The 14,232-nt window shown below is 40.7% G+C and overlaps 1 protein-coding gene across 13 annotated transcripts in view; it reads right to left on the bottom strand.

Moving 5' to 3' along the window:
* SYNE1 (spectrin repeat containing nuclear envelope protein 1) overlaps nt 1–14,232 on the bottom strand; it is a 296,053-nt gene that overhangs the window by 246,041 nt on the left and 35,780 nt on the right. For all 13 annotated transcript variants that reach the window (XM_079971464.1, XM_079971452.1, XM_079971451.1 and 10 more), the window contains exon 3: nt 8,857–8,918. In XM_079971464.1, coding sequence (XP_079827590.1) covers nt 8,857–8,918 — 62 coding nt within the window. The remainder of the gene's footprint in view (nt 1–8,856; nt 8,919–14,232) is intronic.

The following is a 14,232-nucleotide window of genomic DNA, read 5'->3' as shown; positions in this document are numbered from 1 at the left end:
ATCTCACAATAGTTTGTGACAGATTAATGCAGTGGAAGTCAAAGGATGAGGAAAATAATCAAACAGAAGCTGAACTGTTGTAGAATGGTGACTTTAACCCCATTCTATTGTCTTGAAAATGATGACTATGGACTTGTTATGAAGAAACTACCTGTCAGGGAACTGCCATCAGGAGGGCAGGTGGTGGAAGGGCTCACGGAGGTTAGGAGAGACTCGGCAGCAGAGGAGGGAACCAGCAGGGGGAGAGAAGGAGCTTCAAGGGAAAGTGAGTCAGAGGGATGGCTCAGAGAGACTTCCAGCGAAAACAGTGGGGAAGTTTCGGGACCTCCTATAGAGACACCCACCCCTCGCCATAAACTGTCATGCCGAGAATCCCGAAGACGCGTTTCCGTTAAGGAGCTTCTATGTTGGAAGCGCTTCCGCAAACGCCCACTGTCGGATTCTGCCAGCGATTGAGGGAGTCATGTTTAAGGGGCTCCGCTATAGACAGAGCTTTGATAATCAAGCCAAACTCTGAGGGACTAAGCTTTACGCACAAGCAGCTCATCATCCCATCACACTACCCATCCAAACTATTTATAGGAATATGCACATGCAAGTGAGCTTGCTCTGTTTATAGCTGGGAATAGTTATTCTGCTTGATGAAGCAGAATAACCCAAAGACTTGCAGAGCCTTTCACTGAAAGAAGGGATTGCCTCATTCTTATATTTTTAAAAGCCTTGTAAGGAGATACAGGATCTACCCCTCGAGGTGTTCTACAAACAGAACACAAAGCAACATGTTTTTGATACAGCATCGGATTTTCTTTTTGTTATGGCATATTTTTCTGATTCTTAGGCAGGGTAAACTGGTTAAGTTTCATAAAGGTAAGAGAAGGCATGACAGCAGAAGCAGTAAGACTGACAATATCATTCTTCTAGCTCATAACTGTTGCAGATATTTACCATATTTGTTGTCTGCTTTACTCTCAAGTCTCAGCGGTGATGTTGACAAATGTCAAACTATTACTGTATGTACACCTACTGTATATTTTTCTGTCCAATTTTCAAATAAGCCAAATGCTTTTAACTTACACAAGCACTTGACTCTGTTCATGTAATGCCATCTGAATATATAAATCTTTGTGTGTTCTCTAGCTGCTTGGTGGATAATAGAACAGCATTGTCATAAATCTTAAGATGCCTACTTTATTGCATGCAGTCTGTGCTTATGAAAATGCGTGCCTGTACAGCACACACAAGTCTCCTGTGCTGCTCCTACGGATTAAAAGTATATGACTGGAGGCCTCATAAAGAGTATTTCCCCACAGGATGCTAAGACAACATAACTGGGCATAGCACTCCTATTCTGCAATAGGTTCACAAAGCAGAAAATATTATATCTTACGGCTGGATCTTTTGTTACAGGAGTCACATTGTTTGCTGATACCTGCTGGTTTTGTCTCTTACTGGTCAGTAGTGGCTAACCATACAGTTTTTCACCATATCAATGTATCTCCTCAGCAAAGGAAGGCTAACACTAGTATGTGAAATAACTCAGGATGGACTTCCGGGGTGGCGCCTCCGGTCAATGGCGGACTCCCTCTGAACTGGAGGGGAAGCTCCGCGGGAAGAGGGTCTTTCCGCTCCGGCGAAGCGGGGACCTGTTCAAAAAACCACAGGCGGGAGAAGCCTGTGGCCGTGGGACTCGGCGGGCACCTTCAGCGCCCCCCCAATCCACTAAAGAACCCACAAACGGGCTCCGAAGTGAAGAGGGGGAAGCGGCGCGGTGCTGAGAGTCAATCGCTGTTTCCGTGGAGCGAAGCCGCATAGCTGTTGCCGGAGAGCGCTGCCTTTTTCCTGGAACAATTCGGACTAAAAAACAAACACCCGTGAGTACCTAGATCTGGAATAATTGGATAAAAAATAAGGACTAACAAGTAGAAAAGAATTGGACTCTAAAATATTCATCTTAATTTGGTACGGAACAGAAAGGTCGAAACAGGAAGTCAGCCTTACGTTCGAAGTAAACAGAATAAAGCAAAGACAATATTAACTAGAGCCAAGAGAACCATCTTTAAAGGACTGGATTCCATCATTTATGACTGCGGAACCCCCCTTTGACAGCAAAAGAAGGGGGAGGATTAATTTTAGATTATTTTAAAGTAACTGGATTGTTTAAAGTAACTTCCCTCCGTCCTGAAACTGGAGCGGGGGTGTCAGGACCAATGTTGAAGCGTACTGACCAGAAATAAATGTCTTTGACAGATAGTGAAAAAAGGAGAAACATAGTGACTCCATGGCTTTCTTCTGTATTCAAAAGGATTAAATTTTAACAAAGTATTTTAAAAGGGGAAACTTTGTTGCAAGAACAAACAGAAGTCTTCCCCCTAGAGGGAGACTGTGAAACTGTAACCAATTTCAGAGAACTGGCAGCTGGTATAGATTACCACCGTGGGAACAGGCATTCTGACCTTGCAGGACAATGTACTCTGAAGCTTTGTTGTGTGCCTTTTATAAAACAAATGCCCTACTGGAACAATTACATGAAGAAGTGAAAGGGACGGTGACCTTGGTTGGAAATTTAAAACAAGCTGTGGAAAATTTGGAACAAGTAGCGGGGAACTTTGAACAAGCAGAGGAGCCCTCTCAGGAACCAAGGCAGGAGTTTGTTTTGACAGAACAGGCCCAGGAGTGTGTTTTGACAGAACAGGAACGTGAGCTTTTGGACTTGACAAAAGGGGCTGGCCTGTTAAGAAGGGCTGAAAATAGTGTTAAGCTGGAGCTGCCGCGAGTAGGAGACAACAGAAACTACAACCACAAATATGAAGAAGAGCCGTGGAAGAGACCTGGAAGAGACTTGAGGGCCTCGGACATAAGGTTGCCAGGCTAATGAGATAGATTGATTTGACTATAAGGACTGACAAAACCCGGAACCAGGAGGAAGGGATGTTGGATGATTGGATTTGTTTGCATTTTTTTTTTCTTTTTTACTATTAGAACTGTTTTATAATATCAATGAATTTTAGGAAAATGCTGGAATGAAATTATTTGGTTTTAGTAAAAATGTTTAAAGAATCATGAAAGAAGGTTATAAGGATTTGTGGTAAGGATAAGTTTTAAGTTTTAAGTTTTAAGATTTATTTTATTATAGAAAGTTAAGATTAAAACATTTTAGGGTAATGTATAGACAGAATATTATGAAAGGATATTATGGGAAGGATTTGCTGGGATAATTAATAACTAGAATACAGAGAAGGGGAGGAGGAGGAGGTCTAAGGAAGAAGGTGATGACAGTTTAGGATTTGGATATAAGGTGTTTTTAATTATTTTTATTTTTGTGCTTTTACCTATTTTTACTTTTGTATTTTGTATTTTTTTATTTTCTTTTTCTTCTTTTTTGATTTTTGTTGTGTTAATGTTGAAAATTTCAATAAATATCTTAAAAAAAATAATGAAATAACTCAGGATGGGTCAAAAATAGCTTCCCGTTTCCACCAGTCCATTTGTCCCCCATGAAAATGATGGGATTGCTATTTGTAGCTTTCATGAGGCAGAATAAATGTTCCCCAAAATTTTGAAAAGGGGTGGGTGGTTTGGTCACACCTACCTTTCTGATGTTGGTGAGGTGCCCAAGGGTCTTCCTTCAGCCTACTCTTTTTTATTTTTTTAAAAATGGGCTTCTGATTTCCTATGGGCCAGGCAGGAATATCTCTGAGAACATAGTTCCCAGGGAAAGCAGAGCACGTTAAAACACTCTCCCTGCTTGGGTGGGAAGGGGGAGACTAGTATGACTATGCCCATGGGATCTATGCTACATCATGATGCAGGTAGTGTGTTTCTTGCCTAGCCCCAAGAAAATGCAGCCTTGCCCTATGGTTTCAATGCTTTTTTTAAGGTTGAAGAAGCAGGGTGGTGAAACTTTGACCACCTCATAAAGTAGTGGTTCTCAACCTGTGGGTCCCCAGATGTTGTTGGACTACAACTCCCATCATCCCTGAGCTCTGTCCTTGCTAGCTAGGGGTGATGGGAATTGTAGTCCAACAACATCTGGGGACCCACAGGTTGAGAAAGGCTGTCATAAAGTTAGGTAAGCTAATCATGTCCAAACTCCCTACCCTGGAAATTTGAGGAAAACTTTCACCCCCTTGTATTTTGCAACACTTCTCCCACAAATGGCAGAAAACAGATGACCTGGAATTTGAACCCAGCCCTGGAAATAACTATCTAGTTGGCCCATTCCACATGTTCTGATGCTGCTCTGGCAGTGTAGAAAGCAAGCGGAGAAAGCGTGAAACCACCCTGATCCTGTAATGCAAGAACTGACTCTAAAATGGTTTCATTCAGTATTGTTTGTAGGAAATAGGTAAAGGTAAAGGTACCCCTGCCCGTACGGGCCAGTCTTGACAGACTCTGGGGTTGTGCGCCCATCTCACTTAAGAGGCCAGGGGCCAGCGCTGTCCGGAGACACTTCCGGGTCACGTGGCCAGCGTGACATCGCTGCTCTGGCCAGAGCCAGAGCCGCACACGGAAACGCCGTTTACCTTCCCGCTGGTAAGCGGTCCCTATTTATCTACTTGCACCCGGAGGTGCTTTCGAACTGCTAGGTTGGCAGGCGCTGGGACCGAGCAGCGGGAGCGCACCCCACCGCAGGGATTCGAACCGCTGACCTTTCGATCAGCAAGCCCTAGGCACTGAGGCTTTAACCCACAGCGCCACCTGCGTCCCTGTTTGTAGGAAATACTCTCCATGAAATATGAAAAAAACCCATTTTCTCATATAAAGTCATTAAACGACCTTATTTGAGCAATTTTTTTTCCATCTTGTATGTGAATAATTAATAATGAATGTGATAGCTAGAAAGAAGAAAATTGATATGGCCATTTTCTTAGTGAACAAGCTGTCAATATATTCTATAATAAGACTACTAGACTATCATGTAAACTGTTTTGATTTTAATAGAAAAATGCTAGTACATGACAGAAGGCAGAAGTTAGCAACGTTGGTTCACTGCGTGAAAACAAAAATGAACTTAGCGCGCGCCTGCACACACGCGCGCGCACACACACACACACATGCTACCTACTAATACAGTTGTACCTTGGATCCTGAAGGCCCTGGAACTCGGACGTTTTGGCTCCCGAACGTCACAAACCCGGAAGTGATTGTTCCAGTTTGCAAACTATTTTTAGAACCTGAACGTCTGCCGCGACTTCCGCCCCTTCCTATTGGCTGCATGAGCTTCCTGCAGCCAATCAGAAGCTGTGCTTTGGTTTCTGAACATTTTAGAAGTAGAACGGACTTCCGGAACAGATTCTGTTCGACTTCCAGCGTACGACTGTAGTTCAAGCACAAAGCTATTTATACAGTGGACACTCAGGTTGCGAACACGATCCGTGCGGGAGGCATGTTTGCAAACCGCAGCGTTTGCAACCCGCAGCGCTGCGTCTGTGCACGTGCAGGTCGTGATTCGGCGCTTCTGCGCATGCATGAGCGCCGAAACATGGAAGTAACCCGTTCTGGTACTTCCGGGTTCAGCGTGCTGCGCAAGCAGAAAACGCACAACCTGAAGCGTCTGTAACGCGAGGTATGACTGTACAGTACAAATAATACTGATTTAAGTTGGTGAATGTGCCATTAAATCAAGACAGTCTAGCTTTATGAAATTTGCAAGCACAAATGCAAAATAGGTTGTGTAACACAAGGTTTACAACAACTGTGGAAGAGTAAAATAAGTTTTATGACAGATCTCTGATACAGTAGACCAAGTGTGGGCACCTCCAGTGTCCCAGGCCTCCCCATTTGATCTACTAGGCCATTCTGTCAAGCTACACCCAACTTCCATATGTCTGTTATATATGATGTCAGAATGCAGGATAGGTAAAAACCTAACTGGGCAGGGGTGTCTGCAAACCCCATTCAGAGTTCTCCCCAAGGCAGCACATTACAAGTGGCTATGCAAGACCTGACAATCAGCTGATTGTCACATCTTGGGGGGAGGGGGTTTGAGGTCAGTTATGAGGTGAAGAGGAAGGGGAGTTGAGGGGAACTCTAAGGAGTGGGAAGAGAGGATCTGGGGCAAGCTGTAAGGGGAGAGGGCTGGTCAGGTGTAAAGGGACGGGGGTTGACAGAGGGTGGGGGGTATGCAAGTTGGCAAGAAATGCTTGCAGGAGAAGCAGCCCCTGCTCCAAAAATAAAAGTGCACTAGTGTCATAGTATTTTAGATCATAACTAATCTTCGTACAATAGCAGCACATATGGTTTGGGGTTTTGATCTCAGCAGGTCTGATATTTACGAGGGTGTGTGAGCATGCAACTCTGCTGTTAAGGAGCCATCATCACAAGTAATTTTGTGAACACAGTAGGAGGCATATGAATTAAATGGAAGCATTTTTAAAAGGTCAGCATGTTGGCTTTCCCCACACTGCTTATTCGCTGAAATGCGTAAACTCAGACATGATTACTAATTAAGCATATGGGTTGTGATGGCTTTGGCAATGGTGATTCTGCATAATGAAAGTGTTCAATTACACACTCGTATACAGACACTCAAGCAATGGGCACGATCTAGAAAAACTCCAGCTCTATTTATTTTAGCTGGAGAGATTTAAGCACATTCGTAATACATTTGTAGTCCCCCCCTTTTTTTTACTACTATGTGCTATCCACAGAAAAGATATGCCCTGTTGTCCTCAGTTTCATTAAAGACATTTTCACCTAGCCATCAGATAGCTTTTTTAGCTCTTGTTTCATCCCTATGTATTAGGAACTCTATTTCTGAGACCTCTAGGCTCAAGGTATACATTTTACTTAAAATTAAGTATCACTGAAAGTAGTCAGGATTTTTCCGGGGTAAACATAGCCTTACAGCTGATTCTGTGCGTGTTTATGTGTAAAATTCCAATAATCTCAGTGGTAATTATTAAATTTGCATAGGATTACACAGTGACCAATCAGATGCCTAGAGGAAGCCAGCAAGCAGGATCTGAGCACATCAACACTTGTTTCCAACAACTGGCATTCAGAGTTTTACTGGCTCTGACAGTGGAGGTAAAACATAGCCATCATTACAAGGAGTCATTGACGGCCATATCTGCCATGAATTGTCTAATCCTTTCTTAGCCATTCACGTTGGTGGCCATCACTATTTCTTGTGGAAGTGTTCAACTATGTGCTTGGTTGATCTAAGATTGCAGTCTTAGTGGTTTCTATTTGCTATAGAGGGGAAATAACCGGGCCTTTCTATAGGGTACTTGAGCTAGGGATTTTTTTTCCTGGGAAGAGATCAGGAATAAGCCTCAGGTACATGTGCGCCTGTTCTTAACTTTCCAGTTCTCCTGCTCTGACTCCAGTGGGAACATAACAAATTAATCAGGATACCCCAGGTTTTGAAACATAGGATCCATCTAGAGCCCTGGGATAACTTTTAGAATGTGAGTTTTATCCCAATAAGATCAAAGAAATAAAAAGTTTAAATGAACACAGGATCTTGAACTTCATCTGTTCTTCCCTTACTAGGTGAGGAAAGAAAGCAATAGGGAACACACAAGCTCAAAGCCAGCTATTCCTAATATTTCCTTGAGGTTGCAGAGGTGGGAGGATAGCCTTTGAAAATGCCCACATATATTTTTCAAGAAGTGAAGCCAGAACCTAAAATATTTCTTTGGAAGAATGTATGAAATTGGGATTTTCCTGTCACAATGCCAATTACAACACGATGGGGGTGGGGGGATGGGATGTAAGTTTAACTTGCTTCTAATAATGTACACCATAATCCCTCCCAACATTATCCACTCATATTTGGAAACTGAGGCTGGAAAACTGAACTGGAAAAATATTGAGTCATTCCTTTCAAAAGCAACTATAGTGAAGTAGTGCAGTAACATTTTCATTTCAATACACAATATTGTCACAAATCTTTGATGTGAAGTTAATCCAAATCAAGCATAGATAAATAATGTATTTAAAAGTACATCTCTCTCACACACATATATATTTAGAAATGTAGTCAAAACATTTACAAGGCTAACTTTCCAAGGTTATCAGTATGAAACTTAGGGTAATACTATATTTTTAGGAATGAAATAGAAGCCCTTAGAAGTATTACATCCAATTCTTCAATTTCCCTTTTATTTCCTCCCCAGCATTATACAGGAAACACAAGTTTCTACTGATAATACCTAGCAACCTCTATTGCCGTACATAGTTTCCACATAGAAGAGTTTTTGGACTTTAAATCATTGCAGTTATGGAAAACTCTATCCGCTTTCCTTCCTTCAAAGCCTCAAACAAATTGGATACAACTACAGAAGCATTCCTAACCCTCTGGGAGGAACAGGTCTGAACAGAGAGGCAAAGCCATGGTTGCATCTAAAGCCCTGCCACTCATGTGGGCTGAGGCCGAACTTGCAGAAGTAGTTACACCCATTGAGTCCATTGCCAATCACTGGACAAGCAGAACCTTGTTTGGCCCTGCTCTGCCCCCTTCTTACCCTAGAAACACCCCATTTGTGGAGCTTCCACTAGCTTCCACCAGTGGTAGCTTCCACCTGTCCATCCTTTCAGTGGGTGTAGTAGGGATCTCCCCTGCCAGTGAAGAGCAACTAAACCAAGCTGAGCCTGGTGGTGATTGTGGGAAAATTTCACCACATCTAAATCTCCTTTAGTGTGGTGGGTTTGCTCTGCTGTTTAGGGATTGCTGGCTGCTCAGGGAAGTTTTTAATGACTGATGTTTTAATGCATTTTTAATCTTTTGTTGGAAGCTGCCCAGAGTGGCTAGGGAAATCCAGCTAGATGGGTGGTGTATAAATAATAAATAATAATAACAATCTGCTAGTTTTACTGTAGGTGGTAGGAAAAATCAGAAAAATGTATTACCTTGGCCAGATGAGTGTTGATCCATTTTGTGAAAGTCCTCTTTTGCACTGACTCCTGCTCATCTAAAAAAGGAATAAAGAGACCATTATGTTGCACTGGTATTATAGTCAGCCTTGTTCTGGCAGTAAAAGCAGATATGCCCAGTTCAGATTTTTTAGGACCCGGTTTTAAAATAAAAACCAGCATATTCATCTGACAAGATGAAGAAAGCAATATATTTAAAGCTTTAGAAAATGGAGGACAACATGTAGAGTGGTACAAAACATACATTCTTTGCATCATGTTATATTTATATATTGACGTCTATTGTCTTTATAAATTGAATGCTGCTCTAAATAATAACAAAATAAAAATTAATCTGAACAGGCATGTGTGCTAGATGGATTTTAATAATGCATTTGATACACTGTACAGCAAGGGTGAAATCTAATGAACAGAACTTTATGGTTTCTAATTCTGGGTATTAACCCTGCTGCATTAAATTACTGCATTAATTTTAACGCAGGCAGGGAGTAGGGATAACAAATGGTGCCTGATCTGGTAAAATTGGCAATGGACCACCAGAAGATTTCAATGAACAAAAACAGCTCTCATCTACGCATATCTGTATGTATTCACAGATTTCTCTGTTAGTCATACCATACTATGTAAACGTCTACAAAGTTTGCAAGCTCATCTGCCTTACACACCAACCTGATTACACGCATCCTTTAAGAACAAAACATACTAGCTCTCAGCTTCCTGATCACTTGCTATAGATAATAAGGCATGCGATTAATTATTTGCAAGACTATCGCATTAAGTATTTGTAAAGTTAATAAAATTAGTAATGAAACTAGAATGTGATGATTTTCCTATAGGTGCTTGTATAACCATATTGAGTGTAATTACAGAACTATGGGGATTGTCACATTGTATCGTAGCAAGCCCCTCCCCTTTCCCCACTGCCCTGTCTTACTTCAAGATTCCTTAAGTATAATTGCCATGAATGCAAACTGGGAGCGGAGGACAGCTCAGTCGGTAGAGCATGAGAATCTTAATTAAGGGTCATGGGTTCAAGCCACACATTGGGCGTAATATTCCTGCATCACAGGGGTTTGGGCTAGATAATCCTTGTGGTCTCAACTTCCTTCCAAGGCAATGGTACCCAAAATGATTCATTAATTGATTTATTGATTAATTATTAATTTCATCTGCTGTATTCAGTTATACACCATGTCACAAATGCTCTGGAATGATACGGTAACGCAATTTTTTAATTCATTTATTTTTTAAAAAACATAAAATATAAATATATAAATAAATATAAATAAATGTTTAGATCCTGTCAACTCATATAAATTAACAAGGTGGTGTGCCACAATATATACTAACACATATACTGTATTGGGCTTCCGCTGCTGGAGTGGCTGATTCACCCTGCCCCCCCCCCCCCCCCCCGGTTTGGCAAGGCTTGATCTCAGTGTTTTGTCCATTTGGATTTGTGAATCAAACTGTTATGTTATGTATAAATTAAAATATGTGGCTTCCATTCACCTCCATTTGTTTGTTTCAACAAAAACAACCCTTTTAGAATATATTAAGCATGTCAAATTACATTTCCAAGGGATTTTGTGGGGGGAGCAAAATAGATTCACTTTCCTCCACAATCCTTTAGGAGGGGGCTTGTCTCTTGCTTCTTAATTATTTTAAGCCAAGTGATGTGCATTCTTGCTTCTACATTTTCAATACATTATCAGTTAAGGTCCTTCTCTTGTTAAGGCACTCAAAACATACCACAGTTCTGGAGAATCCTGTGGACTCTGGACAAGATAATTTCTAATTCCCATACCTCAGATTACAGGCAGTCTGTAACTATTTGATGGAAAGGAAGTGCTGTAAAAGTTGAAGACCTTGATTTAAAACAAATAAACAAACAACAAAAACATAGCTGCTGATTTTACGTAGCCTTTTTATCTTTTAAAACATGAGAATTCGTTCCCACGAATTTGTTTCATTGGCTTTGGTACTCTGAAAACTGCCCCAAAACAAGCCTCATAAAGGCTTTTGCCAAGTAAACCTTCAGAATTATTTCTAGGCATTTCCATAGCAACTCTTTTGCACAGGCATCTCCACCATTGTTCTCATTCTCACAGCTTCTCTTCTGCACATGTGCCCTGGTTTTCACATAGTTTTCAGCAGAGGGAGCAATCACTTTATATCAGTGTGATAATTATATATATAAAATCAGAGTATAATGAATGTATGCAGTGTGGATTTTTAGGATTGTAACAGCAGGTTGCAGTCTTGATCCTGATGTGTTATGCATACTTTAACATGGAATGGAGGAACAAGATAGAACAGGAAAGGGGTAAAAGTTTATCGTGGTGTTGAAATGATTAGTAATTGGTAATTAATGTGGAAGTGATTAATCTGGCAAAACTGTCTGTGCAACAAAAATACAATATCAAGTACAAAAATGTGCTGGGTAGTTAAAGGTTGGTTGTGGCTTATATCACTTCTGTCTGGTGTGTTAAACAAATTCGGAATAGTTTAATAGCAAATGAGTGTGGTTTTTAATGAGCAGCAAGTTTTATAAAGCTTTCAAGGATCTAGCTCAACCTGCAGCCTAACTTAACTAACTCCCTCCTTCATCCCTCCACTGCAGGTACACTGAGATAGAGGAGCTTTCTTCTTGGTGAACTCAGTCAAAGACTAGTCTTCCTTCTGTCTATGAGCCCTCACACCTGTCAGGTTAATGTGCCAAAAAACGTGCTTCACATTGCCTCAATCATAAATAACTAAAATATGGATGGACTCTTCCATAAATGTTTGGGTATTTGTGTTTTAATGATTTGCTTGTTTATTCATATACTAACTAACTAACTAACTAACTAACTAAGGACTAACTTAGTTCAAGACTTTTGGATTCATTTCTTATTTCATTTCAGCAATTCTGAAATCAAGCCAGGCTTCCATGTATCACAATACATATATACGTAGCCTAAGGCTCAGAACTGCCAGAGCTTTACCCCAATTAATACTCTGAAACAGTCACTGAGGTGGATGAATTCTTAAAGCAATTGAAGCAGGCTTCCTATTTTCTTGAAATGCTGTATTTAATAAGCTCACCAGTTTCTGTTATCCTGCCTCAACAAAACCCTGTAATTATTTTGAGGCAATTAGTACAAATTACAACTAATTTAAGAAAACAGCTCATTCGTTTGAAAAATGTATGGTTCGACCAATAGCATAGTGCCATCCTGAAGGCTGCTAGGCTAAGTATATATCGCAATACATGGCAGCCTAGCTTGATTTTGCTCACACTTCAGCCAGTCCCATTACCTTCTGACAGTGGAGAATAGAAACTAATAGGCATTAAAAATAACATACTGAAACAGCAGAGGCTTAGCAAAGTGCAGGGCCATTTTTCTTATATTCACCTTTGAAAACCCCTACATTAAAGAAAAATTCTGATAGAGTGCATGAAATAGCAATGGTTCCTCATTTTATGGGTCTTTCATGAAATTGCAAAGAACCTGTTTCCAAATCAGAGTGATAGCATACATAGGATAGCATAGCAAATGCATGTTATGCCACTTTCAATGGAAAATCATAAACCACAGTCATAAAGCAAAGAAGGCACCAAGGCACCAAATAATAATTTGCAAGACACAGTAGCATTTCTTTATAATGGTAAACATTTTAGCTTTATTGAGATTTATTTATTACTTTGGAAACTGCAGTTAGCTTAACTAAGTTTAACTAATTGTGCTTTTATCTTGTAATTTTATCTTGTGAATCACCCTTAGATCTTTTGATGAAGGATGGTGTATAAATCCAAATAATAATAATAATAATAATAATAATAATAATAATAGCTATAACAATGAATAGACCAATCAGGCTATGCCACTGCAAGAAATGAACAGTTACATAGAGTATGAGCCAAGTACTCAGAGGATATGGGAATAGCTTAAGAGGTTTTTGTAAAATCCTAAGGCTTTTATACCAGTGGTTAAAGGTAAAGGTAAAGGTACCCCTGCCCGTACGGGCCAGTCTTGACAGATTCTGGGGTTGTGCGCCCATCTCACTTAAGAGGCCAGGGGCCAGCGCTGTCCGGAGACACTTCCGGGTCACGTGGCCAGCGTGACATCGCTGCTCTGGCGAGCCAGAGCCGCACACGGAAACGCCGTTTACCTTCCCGCTGGTAAGCGGTCCCTATTTATCTACTTGCACCCGGAGGTGCTTTCGAACTGCTAGGTTGGCAGGCGCTGGGACCGAGCAGCGGGAGCGCACCCCGCCGCAGGGATTCGAACCGCCGACCTTTCGATCGGCAAGCCCTAGGCGCTGAGGCTTTAACCCACAGCGCCACCTGCGTCCCCCCATACCAGTGGTTAAGTCATCTTTAAAAGTATTTTTTTTTTTTAGTCCTTGCACATTAATTAGAAAGTGTGCAGGCAATCATGGTTAATGGACATTCTCAGTAATACAAGTTACTTTACATAGCGTTTGCTGACCCACAGATATGAATGCCAGAATCATAAATAGTGTCTAGTTGCAAAATTGCTTCTTGGATATGTTCCTGCATAAATGCTCCAACATTTGGCATGATCTTGCCTTAGTTGAATATACATATATAAAATCAGCCTAATCATTATGGAAATAAGAGCCTCCTGACACTGAACTCAGGCACATTAACCAAGCCAAGATTGTGGGAAGCACTGCAGTAGCAATATCACAGTGCATACTGACTTCTGTTATAGCAGGTGGTATGTACTGTTTCATCACAGCAATGTGAAAAAGGATGCATTAATAAAACCAGTTATCTCTCCATTGTGACACGATGTCTGCAGATAGGAAAATTTGTGTGTCTCATTTCACCCACAAAATGAACAGGATGTGGCACAGGTAACCAAAGAAACTGGTCACTAGACAAAACCAAAGATAATCATAGCTTAGAATGCATTCCAGATGCCCAGCAACTAGGACAAAGACGAAATACCGTACATTGTTGTTGAAACTGGTGAAATCTATAAAGAAACTTACTTAAAACTGAGGTCTATTGCACTGGCAATCCCCCTTCTTGCTACATTGTGTAGTATTTCTTTTTTTAAAAAAAAAAATTATTAAGAGTTTTATTAATACAATGAAAAAGAAAGGAAACAGAATAGACAAAAAACAGACTGAAAGAAACAAACATAAAATTTAACATCTTGTAATAACCATCTTTTCTTCATTTTTGGACTTCCTCACATCTCCCGCTCCTGCATTCCACATTAATAAAACTTTAGCCAGCAACTTATCACCTTATTTCCATTCTTATTATACACATTTTCAATATTTTGTCCCTAACTTTGAATATTTTATCTAGATCTTAAACACCTAATTTTAATA

The sequence above is a fragment of the Podarcis cretensis genome (genome assembly GCF_951804945.1).
Source record: "Podarcis cretensis genome assembly, chromosome: 3".
Lineage (NCBI taxonomy): Eukaryota > Metazoa > Chordata > Lepidosauria > Squamata > Lacertidae > Podarcis > Podarcis cretensis.
The sequence above is the reverse complement of the archived record's forward strand: the minus strand, read 5'-3'. Positions and strand labels throughout refer to the sequence as shown.